The sequence below is a fragment of the Rhinopithecus roxellana genome, chromosome 15 (assembly GCF_007565055.1).
Source record: "Rhinopithecus roxellana isolate Shanxi Qingling chromosome 15, ASM756505v1, whole genome shotgun sequence".
Taxonomy (NCBI): domain Eukaryota; kingdom Metazoa; phylum Chordata; class Mammalia; order Primates; family Cercopithecidae; genus Rhinopithecus; species Rhinopithecus roxellana.
The window spans coordinates 97,929,396-97,946,212 of NC_044563.1; the positions used below are offsets into that span (position 1 = coordinate 97,929,396).

The window sequence follows — 16,817 nt, forward strand, 5'->3', positions numbered from 1 at the left end:
ACCCGGGAGGCGGAGCTTGCAGTGAGCTGAGATCCGGCCACTGCACTCCAGCCCAGGCGACAGAGCGAGACTCCGCCTCAAAAAAAAAAAAAAAAAAAAAAAAAAAAAAAAAAAAAAAAAAAAAGAAAATCAAGCCAGCTGCAGAAATTTGCATAAGTAATGAGGAGCCGAACGTTAATCCCCAAGACAACGGGAAGAATGTCTCCAGGGCATGTCAGAACAGCCCCGTCCATCACAGGTCTGGAGGTCTAGGAGGAAAATATTTTGTGGGCCATGCCCAGGGTACCCGTGCTGTGTGCAGCCTAAGGACTTGGTGCTCTGAGTCAGCTCTGGCTGAATGGGTCCAATGTAGAGCTTGGACCGTGGCTTCAGAGGGTGCAAACCTCAAGCCTTGGCAGTTTCCACATGGTGTTGAGCCTGCGAATGCACAGAAGTCAGGAACTGGGGTTTGAGAATCTTCCTTTAGATTTCAGAAGTATATAGAAAAGCTTGGATGCCCAGGCAGAAGTTTGCTGTAGGGGTGGGGTCCTCATGGAGAACCTCTGCTAGGGCAGTGCAGAAGGAAAACGTGGGGTGGGAGCCCCCACACAGAGTCCCTACTGGGGCACTGCCTAGTGGAGCTGTGAGAAGAGGACCATCATCCTCCAGACCCCAGAATGGTAGATCCAATGACAGCTTGCACCATGTCCTTGGAAAAGCTGCAGACACTCAACCCCAGTCGGTGAAAATAGGCAAAAGGAAGGTGGTACCCTGCAAAGCCACAGGGGTGGAGCTCCCCAAGACTATGGGAACCTACCTCTTGCATCAGTGTGTCCTGGATGTGAGACACAGCGTCAAAAGAGATCATTTTGGAGCTTTAAGATTTGACTGCCCCGCTGGATTTTGGACTTGCATGGAGCCTGTAGCCCCTTTGTTTTGGCCAATTTCTTCCATTTGGAAAGACTGTATTTACCCAATGCCTGTGCCCGCGTTGTATCTAGGAAGTAGCTAATTTGCTTTTGATTTTACAGACTCATAGGCAGAAGGGACTTGCCTTGTCTTGGATGAGACTTTGGACTGTGGACTTCTGAGTTAATGCTGAAATCAGTTAAGACTTTGGGGGGACTCTTGGGAAGGCATGATTGGTTTTGAAATGTGAGGACACATGAGATTTGGGAGGGGCCGGGTGGAATGATATGGTTTAGCTCTGTGTCCCCATCCAAATCTCATCTTGAATTCCCACGTGTTGTGAGAAGGACCTGGTGGGAGGTAATTGAATCATGGGGTCAAGTCTTTCCCATGTTGTTCTCATGATGGTGAATAAGTCTCATAAGATCTGATGGTTTTAAAAAGACATTCCCCTGCACAAGCTCTCTCATTTTTTGCCTGTCTACCACACACATAAGATGTGAGGTGCTCTTCCTTGCCTTCCGCCATGATTGTGAGACTTCCTCAGTCACATGAAACTGTTAAGTCCAACTAAACCTCCTTCTTTTGTAAATTGCTCAGTCTCGGATATATCTTTATCAGCAGCATGAAAACGGACTAATACAGATGGAGTGCTGAACTGGGTTATATCCAAATTCCTTTCCAACTCTAGGATTTTTCCAACTCACACCTGCTTAAAAACGTATTAAACTTAATAGTTTTTACTTATTAAACTTAATAAGTTTTTAAGCAGGCATCTTAGTGCCCATAGAATTAAATATATAAATGCCTTACCCTGGAAATCTGAGGAGGAGGCCCTCTGTGATGATCTGATCCCAACCCTTTTTAAGCCTCTTCCCCTTAGCCAAACTGAAGTATTCCCACTTTCCTAAACAAGCCTGAAGTTTTTTGCTTCCTCAATGCGTTTGTCATTATTTTATCTTAGAAATCCTACTACACCTATTTCAATGTGTATGATTCCTACCTTTTTGAGGTCCAAATCACATGGATCTCCTTTACATTTTTCTCTTTGTGCCCATAGGCTAAAAACAAACTTTTTCTGCTCTGATCCCTCTAGTACTTCTCTCAGCTGGTATTTCAGTTCCCCTTGGCCTGGTTCACACATCTTTTGTCAGCTCCTTGAGAGCAGAGCCTGTGTGTGTCTCCTACCCACTTAGCACAGGGCCTTGCACAGAGAATCATTTGACAAATAATTGGATAAATGTTGGAAAGTGCATGATCCCATTTTAGTTAGGTCCTGAATTTCAGTGGCAGCCAAGGCAGAGAACAGCACACATTGGACAAATATTATTAATAGTTTCCAGTCTGATAAAACAAGAAATACAAATTCGTGTTACAGTGAATGACTTTTTCTTAAAATCAACCCCAAGGATACCAGCCATAAAAAGATGCTACCAAGCTTGGCAGTGTAGTATGTGCACACTGTTCATTAAGGCCTAAGATGATTTTCGTTGCCAATAACAGTTTGGGCTGAGGTGCTCAACTTGATGGCTGAGGATGACTGTAAGCTCCAGGCAGTCGCATGGCACAGAGCACAATCCACAGAGCACATCCTCATAGCCACAATGGCTCAGTTTAAATTCTGAGCCCTAGGGTTGTGGTAAGAGGCAGGCTTCCTACATATATGATGTACTTAGAAAGGATTTCCTCCTCTGACACTCCTACCCCTGTATCTGGACTGTCTCTGCTTATTCTCTGTCCACCTGGGTCATAGTCAAGCATGTATATGTTTTATCTCCCTAACTACACCATCAATTCCTGCCTGGAAGGACCTGTATCTCATTCATTTTCCTATCTCCCTCATGCCTAGCATAAAACCTTGCTCATAGCAGATGTCAATAAATGTTCTCTGGATGGATGCTCAAATTTAGATCAAACTGACTCAAATCCCAATTAAAATCCCTAGTCAGGAAGACAAGATTTAATTCATTTTTTTCCTACAAAAAGGACAATCTTGCTGTTTAATATAACCTAATACATTTTCTTCACAACTCTGAGACAGACGCAGGTTCTGTTTTTAGAAGGCATATCTGAAATGTTGTAAAGTATTGCTGGTTTTGATATTTTATTCTGATTAAATTTGAGGCATATTAGAATTATAAATGATAACTGGGCTTGCTCTGAACTATTCATCACCCTATAATCCTAGGGTAGTAGAGTGTGAAAGGCCTTAGAGAGCAACCAGGTGGTTGTACAGCTGAGAGAATGAAAATTCGAGAGCTGGAATTAGAACCCAGGTTGGATGGTTGACTGGTTAGGTAGAGAGTTTATTAGTTTCTTTTCCTTGTTCATTTATTCAGCAAACATCACTGAGCACATACCATGTGCCAAGTTTTGTGCTGGATGCTACGGATACAGAGCTGGCAAAGACAATCACAGTCACCAGTGAGGTTACAGACTAATGGCTACTTCCTGATTCCTTAGCCCAGCACATTTTATCTTCTTCAAAAGAGCTAGACTTTCTGTTCAAAAGAGCTTCCTGGAAAAAAGGACCAATGTCCATTGGGCAAGCTGGAGCACTACAGGTATATGGGCCAAGGGCATCCACTCAAGGTCTACTGGACTGGGCTTGCTTGAAAGCCTCATACTTTCATGCCTCCTTCATGAGAATATTTCTGAGGCTGCATCCAGACTCAGTAGAAAATAGGGATTTGAATGGTTAGCATTCAATAGGACAGTTATTTGCTTTCCATCAACTAGACTACAGCTTTAAGACCTCTATTGCCTCCTGATGCCTAAGGATTAAGTCCAATACCCTCAACATGCCACACAAGGACCCTCATGGTACAATCAACAATGTAACACATCAGCGCATATCTCCTAAACACACCGTCTTGTTTTCTATTTCTTGAATATACTCCTTTCCTTAAGGATTCTGGGCCTTTTCAAGTGTTATTCCCTTTTTCTGGAATGCTCTCTTGCCTAATCCCCTTCTGAGGCACAGTTTCTCTATGAAACTTCCCCTTCCTGCCCCTATGAAAAGTAAGTCCCCTCCTTTGAAGTTCCCACCTTCCCTGGACTCTCCTTTGCCATTATACCACTCACTGAGATTTGCCTATCTACAGATTTACCTCCCCAGAGAGAAGGGGAGTCCGAAATAACAGAGCCCTATCTTATTCACCACCAGCAGAACACCAGCCACAGATAAGGTACTTGCTAAAAGACTGCTGAATTAATGAATTCTTTAGAAATAGCTCCCCTTTTCACTTCTCCAAGCTATCTTTTAGAGGTATAAGAACTAGCCTCTATCTACAGTCCTTCAAATTTATGGAGGTATTTCCTGGCAGTAAGGTCTGTTACCTCTCAAATCTACCCACTGCCACGTGATACCCTTCTCTTCTTCCTTACCACACCCCACACCCCAATCCCCAAGTTTTAGAGCTGAAACTAGGTATTAACTTGATCTATACTAATTGAGTACTTTTTTGTCTAACACAGGGTCTGGCTGAGAGTAAGTGCTAAATAAATAAATATTTATTGCAAGCCAAATGAATGAGTTCCCCTAAACCTCATGCTGAAATTTGATCCCAATATTGGAGGTATAGGCCCTGATGGTCGATGTTTGGGTAAAGGGGGGTGGATCCCTAATGAATAGTTTGATGCCCTCTGTGGGGAGTGAGTGAGCTGTCACTCTATTAGTTCCTGCCAGAGCTACTTGTTAAAGAGCCTGGCACCTCCCCTCTCTCTTGCTTCCTGTCTCACCATCTCTGCACATGTTGTCTCCCCTTTTTCTTCTGTCATGAGTGGAAGCAGCCTGAGGCCTCACCAGAAACCAAGCAGATGCCGGTGCCATGTTTCTTATACAGCCTGCAGAACTATAAACTAAGTAAACCTTTTTTTTTTTTTTTTGAGACGGAGTCTCACTCTGTTGCCTAGGCTGGAGTACAGTGGCACTATCTCGGCTCACAGCGACCTCCACTTCCCGGGTTCAAGTGATTCTCCTGCCTCAGCCGCCTGAGTAACTGGGATCACAGGCGTATGCTGCCACCATGCCTGGCTAATTTTTGTATTTGTAGTAGAGACGGTGTTTCACTATGTTGGTCAGGCTGGTCTCGAACTCCTGACCTTGTGATCCACCTGCCTCGGCCTCCCAAAGTGCTGGGATTACAGGCGTGAACCACCGTGCCTGGCCAATAAACCTCTTTCCTTTATAAATTAACCAGTTTTAGGTATTCCTTGATAGAAACACCAAATAGACGAAGATAGTAACCTTCAGGGCATGCACAGCACTAGAAGTCAGAAGACCTGTGTGCCATATGTGGCCTCTCATGAAGCACAACGTAACAACATGAAAGAGTCCAGGTACAATGTCAAAGTAAGGGAAGCAACCTGTATTTGCCTTAGAGAAAGTTAGGAAAGAGGAAAGCCCTGTGGCTACAAAGGCCAGGTTAGGCTTTAGCGGTCCAGAACACAGCTGTGGGGCAAATGTCAGGGGTGTGGTGCAGAATGCCAGGGAAGGATGATGTTTCCTGAACTGGCATAAAACTAAACGGGCAGTATCTGACAGAAAGACTTGAAGTGGCCTCTGGGCAGTAGGGATGAGTGTGATGGAGAGAGCTATGGAGAGGACTTAAGCATGACCTCAGCTTCCAAATGTATTTAGTGGGGTGCAGTAGAAAGACCACTAGATTAGAAGTCAGAGGAGGAACTAGGGAAAGGAAACAAGTATTGACTGAGCACTTCCTCTATTCCAGGCTCTGTGCTGGGCAGTTTACACATATCATCTTACTCAGCCCTTATCATCACCCTCCCAGGGAGATATTAATATTCTCATTTTATAGAGAAACTGGGGCTCAGACAGGGAAAGCTACTTTAGCACTCTGAGTTTCAGGATACTTATCTCTAAAATGGATAATAATAAAACCCCTCTCACAGGTCTAGTGTGAGAATGAAAATGAGATACAGTGTAAAGCACCTACTACCACGCCAGGTGCTTTGTAAATTCTACTCTAATTATTAATATCAATAACCATTTATAATAACTAGCTTGCACAAGGTCATACAGTTCATGAATGCCATTGTTGGGATGTAAATGCTGGATGGTGTTTTCATTATGTCAGGCTGCCCCTTAGAAGACCAGGATTTGAAAAACAGCTCTGCCAATAATTAGTTGGGTGACCTCAGACAAACTATTGCACCTTGCAGAGCCATGTTCTCTTAATCTGAATAAAAGGGCCAAGAACCCTGCCCTACAGAGCCCACAGGGAGGCTAGGCAGATAAAATAACTGGTAAATACAGAGCTTCATTGTGTGTACAAATGGAACTGTGATGACTATGTTGGATACCCTGAACAGTGACAAATGTCTTCAAGTTGGAATGATTCAGGTGTGCTAGATGGTGACATATGAAGCCAGAATTTTGCCTGAGGTGTCAAGGATTTTGCAGGTGGCAAGCAGCCTCTAGTTTACAATGACTATGCTTGCCCCAACAAAAGCCTAGTCTACATCCTCTTAATGCTCCCCATGAAAGTAAAAACATTGTGAACCTCCTAAGACACCATCAGAGACATGCTTTAGGATTTTATCCAACACATTAGAAAAATAATTCCTCATAAAATCCGCTTTAGTAAAGAGTTGGCATGGGAAAGGGACATAGTGAGAATTCTTCCAGGGGTCAGATTACAAGAAACATGCCACTCTCGGCACTTGAAAGGATTTCTTTGTAATGAAGACTGAGTTCTTTGGGGAAACTTAAGCCGGGTGGGCTGTTTGCTGAGTGGGTGTCAGTCCTCAGGCAGGAACAGGACAGCGTGTCCCAGCCTACCCCAGGCAGCCAGTGAGCTGACACATGCCCTGAATTTGTGTTCCATGGAGCAATGAATGTTCTTCCTGTGCAGAGCATGCAAACTCAAGCCATGTGCACACCATCCACGCGCACATGCCACATGGCTGCCAGCTGATCAGAGGCTCCGAAGGTTTCTCCCCTCCTTACATCCTGAGGTGTTGGCTCCTGGACTTAACTCATTTGACCCTTATACACACAAAACTCTGCAAGGTATTATAAACCTAATTTTATAGACTGGAAGAAGGAGGTTCAGAGAGCCACCTACTTAATTTACATAGCTAGAAGAGGTGGAGCTGAGATTTAGCCTAGGTCCTTCTGACTTCAAGGACACATCTGTCCTTGGCAGATTTGCATAAGGCAGACTTAAACTTTTCAAGACAGAAAGCAAAGTCAAGAATCAGAGAATCTTAGAGCTGTGATTCTCAGTCCGCCATGGGAAGCAGTACCTCTGTCCCACCTGACACATGGTTGTCTGGCCTCTGCTGGAACACCTGCCCTGACAGGGGCTCACCATCTGCTCCAGTTATAAGAAGTTCTTTGTTCCACTGACATAGAGAATGCCAGCTTCCCCTGAGTGCCTAAAATGGCATAAATATTTCGTCCCTCACTACATTGCATTTTAGATACACTAGAGGATATTCTAAAGGATACCAGCTCCCTTTTGTGATGGTAATCGCTGTTCCAAATTCATGTGGCTTGTGAGTTTAGATTTTCACAAGGCAAATGTTCTTAAAGCATGTATCTATTTCACATGGGTATTCACAGATCCTATCACATGGTGCCAGGGCTTGATGAGTCACACCTCTGCCCATCACCCCCCTTCCTGCCCACCAGTCCAGCTCTCCTCTGCTATTCTACAGAAGAACATGAAACCTCCTCTGACACTTCCCTCACCCTCACCTGCTCACCTGGACACAAAGAGTTGCTTTCAGGCAACAAACCAGAACACATAGCAGTGGTAGGGTGGGGCGGCTCAGAGTGCCCAGCTGAGCCCTGTTCAAAGTGGAGAACCGGCACTGATGTAGTTACTGTCTAGGGAGACTGCAAAAGAGAGGCCCCCAAAGACAGACTGAGGAGTTGCAGCTGCAGAGGAAGCCCCTGACAAACCAACCACCTGAACTCAACGACATGTTCCCTTGATAAAAAGTCAGCAGCTCAGCAACCTAGAGATTTAGTATTCTCTAAGATCATAAGAACAGCAAAGCCAGATGGGTTCTGGGGGTGTCACTTCCAAACTACCATGGGTCCTTTCTGACTTGACATTGTGTCTACCACATAGTAGATATATATTAATAGCAAATATTTTAATAAATAAAAGCACACATGTCAAACACAAATATCTCACTCACAGATTTGGAAAAAACATCTCAAACAACATGCATCAATACCTAAATTGTTTCCCCTAAAGCAGCAGAGTCTCTCACCAGACCGTTCCTATTCCTTCTTAGGCTGAATTCTCCCCTTTCAGGATATTCTAGTAAGGAAATCGAACCACAAGGGTGGGAAGCAAACCATAAGTCCTCAGGCCAGCTACTAAACAAGCCTGACCACCAGAGAAGCTGGATCTGGGTGAGATTGCTTGGGGCATTCTAAGGCCATTGTGGCCTACCCTTGGTGGTCACAGGCATGGAATATCCATACCCAGATGTCTAAAAGGCACCTCCAGTGCAGCGTGTTCAAATTCAGATCAGATCTTCCTATCCAAACCTGGTCACCTTCTACTTTTTTTTACTTTTAGCTTAGTGAATGGCAGGGCCATTTCCACTCATGCACCCAGAAACCTGGGGCTTGTGCTTCACGGCTTACTTTTCCTCACAGCTACATTCAATCCACCATTAAGTCCTGCTAATTTTACCTGCTAAATATCTCAAACCACGTTGTCCTTTTTATCTCCACTGTTACTTCTCTAGCTCTATCCAGCATGATTTCTTGCTGGGACCATTGCAAAAGCCTCCTTAACTGGTTTTGCCATACCCACTTTTGCACCCTCCATCCATTCTCAAAGTCATTGTTAGAAAGATCTTTTGTAAATGTCGAATTGAGCACAGTGCCCTTCCCATGCATAACATACACATAACCACCTCTGCTTCAAATCCTTCTATGATTCCTATGAGCTTAGAATAAAAAGGAAAAAAAATTCTTCACATGGCCTTCAAGGCCCTAATCTCCCCCTCCAGCCTTTTCTCTGTACTCAAATCATATTGACCTTTCTAACTTCTTTGAAAGCGCTAAGCTGCCTCTCACCATAAGGGCCACATTTGTCCATATGCCTAGAAAGCTTTCTCCCCACCCTACCCACTGCTTTCATCTAATTATAACTCCTAGTGATCCTTCAGATCTCAGCTCAGATGTCAGTTCCTCAGCAAAGCTATCCTTGATCACGGGAAGTAGGTGAGGACCCCTGTCATACATTCTCAGAGTACCCTGTCCCTTTCTTTCATGGCATTTATCCTAGTCTGTAATTTTACATGACTGGTGCAATTTTTTTTTTTTTTTTTTAACAGTGTCTGAGTCCTTCCATAACACTGTTATGCTCCTTGAGGGCAAGGGATCATGTCTGTTTTATCATCATAGTATCTCTAGCTTTTAGCACAAGGCCTGAAACATTGAAAAGGTAGTCAATAAAAATCTGCTGAATGAATAATAAACTGCAGCTATTCACTGAGTTTATTCCAAGCAATCATACGTCCCTTTCTAATACGATTTCTGAGGTTCTCTTAAGTCTCGCTTAGACTAACAGAAACTGTTGATATTTTTGCCACCTCTCCTCATCTCTCTGGTATCCACTACAGTGAACCATCTTCTATAGAGGAAGAGACCACAGCATTGCCATCATTACCACAGTTACATTTATTGAGGATTTTCTTACCGTGCATTAGGCGTGGTACCTTGCATGTGGTATTCAGTTAATCCTTTCAGTACTATGAGGTATACATTACTAGACCTTTTTTGATAGTAAGAAACAGAAACTCAGAGAGGATTTGCTAAAATATAGTGGGGTCCAAGATTTGAACCTCGGTCAAACTTAAAAGCCTACAGTCTTAATCATAACCTACTGCCCTATAAAATGAGCTAATAATAACCACTCATAGTGATATCAAAGGACTCAAACACATTAGGCACTCAGTAAAGGGTGGCTGTTATTTTTGTGGTGCTGGAGGCATTGTGGGGAGTGATAAGCATTTACCATTTTGCCCAGAAGAGAACTAATCTGGCTGCCTTCTAGGACTGAAACAGCTGGACTTGGTTTGAAAGAGAGACTTTTATGAAAAGCAGCATGCTGTGGCAGTTCCAACATAGAGTGTGTGAAGAGAAGAGCTGATATGCTAACGAAACCAATGCACAGATTTTTAGCCCTGAGAACCAACCATTTGAAATGAACTTGAGTTTCTCACAGCAAGCCCAGACATCAAGCCTGCATAAGGATCCCCAACCTACAATAGTTCCTTGAATTTCTTTTGTTACTTCTCTTTCTACCTCCTGTAGCTCACAGAAACAGAGAGAACATGCTACACTTAAAGTCAAGAGATTCTAAGTCTGAATTCTGATGTGCCCAGGGTTGAGCAACTGAGGATCACCAAGATGCCTGGGCCTCAGTCAGAACCTCAGTGTCGCAGGAAGCCAGGAGATGACAATGAACCATATTGTCATCCTCTGTGGCCTGGCTTGAGGTTGATCTGTTCTTCTGAGTCTTCCTCCCTCCTTTTACTGTTACTCACCACTGGGCATGTAAAGGAAGAAAAGAAGCTGAGATACTTGAGTTCCTACTATATGTCAGGCACTCTACATCCACATTTTCATGTAGTAAGTCAATCCTAACAACAATCTCAAGCAACAGGTGCCATACTCCTTATTTTACAATCAAAGAAACTGTAGTTTAAAGAGATTAAATGACTTGGGAGAAATCACTACACAGTAAGAGAAAGAGTTGAGATTCAAATCCAGTTTTCTTACATTCTAAATTCTGTGCTCTTTCCATTTACCGTTCTGAAGAAATCTATAGTGACTGAGGATGCAGGAAAAATTAAGGACATTACTTGGATGTGTATAGGTGGTATAAAGCCATGAGAGCCCATTCATTCCCTCCTTCCCTTCATTGCGCCCACTGCTCACTGAGCACTACCAGTGTGTGAGACATTGAGCTGGAGGACGAGGATAAACAGATGGGTAAGATACAGGCCCTCCTCCTCAGAGGTTCACAGTCTAGTAAGAGGAGCACTCTAGGGAAGAGAGGAAAAGAAAACAATGTTCTCACTGAGCAAAGAGAAAGAAGGCAAAAGATCCTAAAACAGAACCAGAGGGGTTCAAGGAAGACCAACTACTTAAAACCTGGCTCTATCACCTGAAATTAATTACCTGGAGGACAATCAGAACTAAAAATTTCTAAGCACCCAATTCCCAGTTCTACTGATCTGGAAGTGAGCCCAGAAGTGTATACGTTTAACAATTATCCATGTGATTTGATAGAATAGGCCAGGTGAATAAAACCACTGATCCAGACCCTTTACTTTGTAGGTATGAGACCAGAGGGGCAGAAAGGGGAAGTGACTAGCTCAAGGACACACAAGAATCAATACTTCAGACTCAGGCATCCAATTCACAGTCAAATGACCTTTAGTCACATTTTAAAAATTAGAATAATTTTATTTTTATACATTATATATACATTTGTACATTCACATGACATTTTATGTACATGGATTAGGTAGCTCTTGACAATGTTATATGTATACTGAAAAATGACTTTATAAAAATAAGGCATGGAAAATAACAAATCAATTTAGAAGACTAAAATTATCCATGGATACACAGAACGGATATAGGTTTTCATAATCAAGAACAGTATTTTCACCCTCTCATACCTCTGACCACCTCTTTCCTAGGTAGTCAGTATAGGGCAGACAATTATAAATTAATCAAGGATAGTGCTTCAAGGTACTGGTTCCCAGACTGTGATGGACATAAAGAAAGAGCAATAGACAAATAAGCATTTTAGTATTTGCTAAAGCCTCGCATCTTCCTCCATCCATAATGGAGATGTCCTGGCCACTGAAAACATGATGGGCCTCCTGTTGCCAACTTCTCTGCAGTGATCTCAATCCCTTTGCCTCACAAGAGCATCAGAAAGGTCTCCTGCCCTTCCAGCTTTAGATTCCTTTCATTGGCTACATGTAGAAGACAGACATGGGCCAGAGGTATAGAGAGGCTCTAAGTCAGAGGTGTCCAATCTTTTGGCGTCCCTGGGCCACATTGGAAGAAGAACTGGGCCACACAAAAAGTATACTAACAATGGCTAATGAGCTAAACAAAACAAAACAAAACAAAACAAAACAAAAAGACCCCTCATGTTTTAGGAAAGTTTACAAACTTGTGTTGGGCTGCATTCAAAGCTGTCCTGGGCCACATGTAGCTTGCTGCCCGCGGGTTAGATAAGCTTGCTTTAAGACAACGAGTGTAGGTAGGCCCTTCTATAGGGCCTCTGAGTTCATGGAGCAACTTCTCAGCAGCCATCTCCACCAGGTTCCCTTCTTTTGTTGTTTCACTGTGGTTTGCCTCTGTAACTGTTTGTTCGAGAACTCTGTCAGCAAACTCTACATGCTCTGCTTCAACTTCTTCATGTCCTTTTTTTTTTTTTTTTGGCAGCCTTAGCATAACAAAGTTAAATTTGATTTACCTTCTGGGGCTCAGCTATCAAAGCCTAATCCTTCCTCTTCTACTCTCAGGCCATCAGGCCATGGGCCCTGGGGCTGCTAAGGAAGCCCAGAAGCAGTGGTTAGAGGTATAAGTAGAAGACTCAGTAGAGCTCACTGTTAGAAAAGCCAAGTGCAGAAAGGGTTCCAAACAGGGGCACAGCAGCAGTGCTGAGTGAAGAGGCAGCCTCAGTAGGACTGGGGTGTCTCAAGACTTGGGCTCAGCTGACTGGCCTCTCCATCCTGGCTCTGTTCACTGATATACTAGTCAAGACACACCCTTCTTTTAGCCTCATTTTCCCCATTTGTAAGTGAAGTAATTGAATTAGCTTGTGTCCATGTTTCCCATCCAGATTTCTGAAATTTGAGATTTTCATTTTTTTTTCCTTTGGCATTGGATACAAATGACTAAGATTGATACTGTGACTCATGTTTATAATCCATAACCACAGATTCTGAAATCTTAGAGCTAAAAGAAATTGACCAATACAATTCTCTCTTTTCTACTCATTTGATGAGAAACTAAGGTCCAGAGAGGGCCCACTTCCAGGTCTACAGAATTGGGAATTGGGTGCTTAGAAATTTTTAGTTCTGATAGTCACCAGATGATTAAGTTCTGCGAGGGCAGGAACTATCTGTCTTGTTCTCCACTGCATGCCTGGCCAGATTTTTAAAAATGCTTGTTGAGTGAATGAATGAACAAATAATCTCCCTCCAATGTCATGCAGCCTGGGACCAGGGAAGTATCCTTACTCCTTGCCTGGAGGTAGGGGCAGATAAGACTGAAGACACAGACTGCTTCTGGCCCCTAAAGGGATGGTGCTCTCCAGCTGGAGAGCCAAAACAGAGCCAGGAACAAATTCTCAAGGTTGGTGGTGCCAGCAGCGCTTGGCCACAAAGTGGGCTTCTACTAGAGTCCTTCGTGCTGTGCATAATGAATCACGATATGTCAAACTGCGTTCTGTTAACAAGCTCATGTCCACCTGTGCATCACCAATGAGTGCCCTGCAATTTGCCACAGCTCTGCAGTTAATACATGGCAGAACAAGTGGGGCAGAGGATTCTGAAACACTCCAGGCCCAGAGAAATCAGGTGGTTGGTTTGTTTTTGGCAATTACTGGGCTTGATGATTGGGCAGCAGTATGTAGAGATGTATTCTCTCCTCTCTGGGGAAAGGGTCTGTGTCCTGGGTATTCTTTCCTGTCCTGACTCAGATAGGTTCAGATGGAGAAAGCCATCTTTGTATTTTTTTTTCTCTGAAGTATTGAACAAAATGGGGCAGAGGCAGAATGGTAATTAAAAAATCACCTCCGGCATGGTTTGATGGTCCGGTCATCTGATCATCAGCACTGAAGTCTCTCACAGGATTCAAAATATGGCTCCACAACACATGAACAGTGTGATCTTGAGTCTATCTCTTAATTTCTCTGCAACTCCATCTCCACATCAGCAAAACTGGGTTAATAATACTTACCTTGCAGAGATACTGCAAAGATTAAACGAGAGAATGCATATCAAACCCAGAATGGTGGCTGGCATGTAGCAGGTATACAATTAGATGAGCCTCCTACCATGTTAGAGGTGTTTCCTGAAGGGATTCTAATCTCCTGAGGAAGATTAGGGCCAAGACCTTAAGCAAACCCAGACAAGAGCCTCTGTGTCTTAGATGTGTGTGCGTATTACCCCCTAGTGGCTCCACAGTAATGATTACAACTGCAGTCATGTGAGGACGTCAGATCTGCCTTCCTCACCTCCACACTGGCCGGGTGAGAAGTGAGCAGGCCTCCCGGTGACACGGGAGGCTGTTCCTTTCTCAGGCAGCACCGCTGCAACCCCTGACCTACTTTCCTACTAAAAATAGCTCTTCTTAGGTCACTGCTGCAAATTGAATTCCACTGCTTCACTGCACCCTGTAAGCAGGTGGGTGGGTGCCAGAGCACATTTGGTGAGATGCAAGCCACTGCTTCTGTGGTGCATTGCTGCCCAAGGATGCTAATTCCACATGCCTGAGTAGACGGCAGAGGGTGTCTGCACTCAGCAGGGCTGTGTGTGACCCTGCTGGGGTTCCTTTATTTGGGGGGAAGAGGGACAGGGAGGAGCAGTGAGGGAAATTCTAGATCCAGTTTTGAAGTCTGACAGAACTGAATTGAAACACAGGATCCAAAGTTTTCTTATTTGACCTTGGGAAAGTCACAACTTCTCTTTGCCTTAGTTTTCTCATCTGTAAAATGGGGATGATAAAACTGACCTTAAAGTATGATTGTATAGATATTTTAAAATGCTCTTTATAAAGCAGTCCTTGGCACAGAAGAGGAGCCCAATAATGAAGCTAATACAGGTATTCTCCATTGTATGGCCTGTTCCTCCACATGCCCTCCAGCTAAAGCCTCTCATAGCAGGGGTAGCAAGGGACAGGAGGCCAATCCAAGAACTAGAAAGATTTTAAGCTGAAAAGGGCTTTAGCAGTACTGAGGTCAAAGCTTCTCAGACATGGCTGGGCATCCCAGTAACTATTAGCCTGTTAATAATACTGATTCCAGGTCCTTGCCCTGGAGACTGGGACTCAAGCAGTCTGTCTAGGGGCCAGGGAATCTGCATGTTAATAAGCTCTCCAGGTGATTCTGATGCATTGCCAAGTTTGAGAACCTCTCAACGAGGCCAGTCACCTTGTTAAAGTAAATGAGTAAATGAATTACTATTATTTTTCTTCCATTATAAGCACAATGTATAGTCATTATAAAACATGCAGAAAACATGGAAAAGCAAAAAATTAAAATAAAAAAGTAAAAATTCATTCATATATTGAGTGATTATTAAATGCCAAGCACTTTGCTGAGTCCTAGGGATTTGTTGATAACACAGTTCTGACCCTCAAGGAAGGCCCAGTCTATGTGCAGAGACAGAAACAGACAAGAAGACTATAACACAAGACATATGTGTTAGAGTTAAGTTACAAATTATATAGAAAGAAGGATGAAGGAGCACCTGATTCTACCTAGGAAGTCAGGGACATCTGCAGAGCTGGACTAGAAGAAGAGCAGACATTCATGGCTAAACAAGGGAGGGAAGGGAATTTCAGGAGGAATGAGCCAGACATATAAAAGCATATAGGGATGAAAGGTATTCGTTAGGAAAATGTCCTAAGGTCACCATAGTGAGGTCACTATATACAGTAAATAGTGGTGGCACAAAGACAGCTGGTGTGAACATCTGGGTCTGGATCATGAAGGGTGTGGATAACATCAACAATGCTTCCTACACTGGGAAGTATATTTCCAAGTATATTTTTCATATATGGCTTTTTGTTTTCATTTTTACATGATCAATGCTGTAATTCTTCCTTAATAAACACTACAAATTAGTCAAGCAGAGAGGTCATCTTTTATCCAGTTCCAAATACTAGTAAAATTAGGTAGCTCTTAATTTTACTAAATTATAAAAAGACTATGATGAACATCTTTAACCATAAAGCTTTTTCCATATTTAAGATCTTCCCTTAGAGGAGAATTCTAGGATATGAATTAATAAATGAAAGTGAATGGACATCTTCAAGGCTCTTGATAATAGCTCCAAAGGATTTTCCAAAAGTGGCCCAGATATTTTTATAAATAATAATAAGGCCCAAAGAGGTTCCATGTCTTGTCCAGATCATACAGTTGAATGGGCTGGTACCAAGAGCAACATCTGGATCTCCCAACTCCCACTCTAGCTCTCTTTCTTCTGACCACATTGCTTTCCTACAAATCAAAGAGAGATGAAATAATATCTATCCACCCAATGCTTCTAATCAATTCTAAGTATTTTAGGTTAGCAATGTACATGCACAGGAGATGTCAGTAACATGTGTGTTTATATGCACACATGAAGCTGCATATATGAGTCTATTTTTCCATGCTTATCATGTATGCTCCCCTACCAATGACAATTTTTTGTTCTAGCCAAGCTGAGCAAATCTTACATTGCCTTACCTCCACACCTTTGATCCTACATGAAGTATCTCTTGTTCTCCTAGTCAAATTCTATGCATATTTTTAAAATCTAAAAAGCATTTCCTGACTCTGGGCACTTATTATCAACAACAGTCATATGTGACACTTACTTTATTGCTTTGCAGCAGCTCTGGTATTGATATAAAATTATTTAAGTTTTACCTGTAGAATAAAAGCTGTCTCTGGCTTCTGTCATTAGAAAGGGATAAAATAACCTCCAACCCCACCCTCGAGGCTAATGAGAAGACTTCTAGCATTTGATGGGCTGAAGACAGGTCAGGCCAATCCCTTGTACCTTCTATATCTACAGTAGTAGACATCTTGGTAGACTGGAAAGAGCACAGGACTAGGAGACAGAATAATAAAAGCTTCCATGTGCTGAGGACCTACTCCAATCAGGCACAATGTTGGTTGCTTTATATATAT

General features: G+C 43.0%; 1 protein-coding gene across 6 annotated transcripts in view; it reads right to left on the reverse strand.

Annotated features, from left to right (window-relative positions):
* The window catches only part of SERGEF (secretion regulating guanine nucleotide exchange factor), a 233,748-nt gene that overhangs the window by 43,782 nt on the left and 173,149 nt on the right, over positions 1 to 16,817 (reverse strand). Inside the window, exon 11 of one of the 6 annotated variants that reach the window (XM_030918710.1) lies at positions 16,093 to 16,139. The exons of the other annotated variants lie outside the window; for them this stretch is intronic. Coding sequence (XP_030774570.1) covers positions 16,108 to 16,139 — 32 coding nt within the window. The 3' untranslated portion in view covers positions 16,093 to 16,107. Of the gene's footprint in view, positions 1 to 16,092; positions 16,140 to 16,817 lie in introns of those variants that run through there. 6 annotated transcript variants of the gene reach the window in all.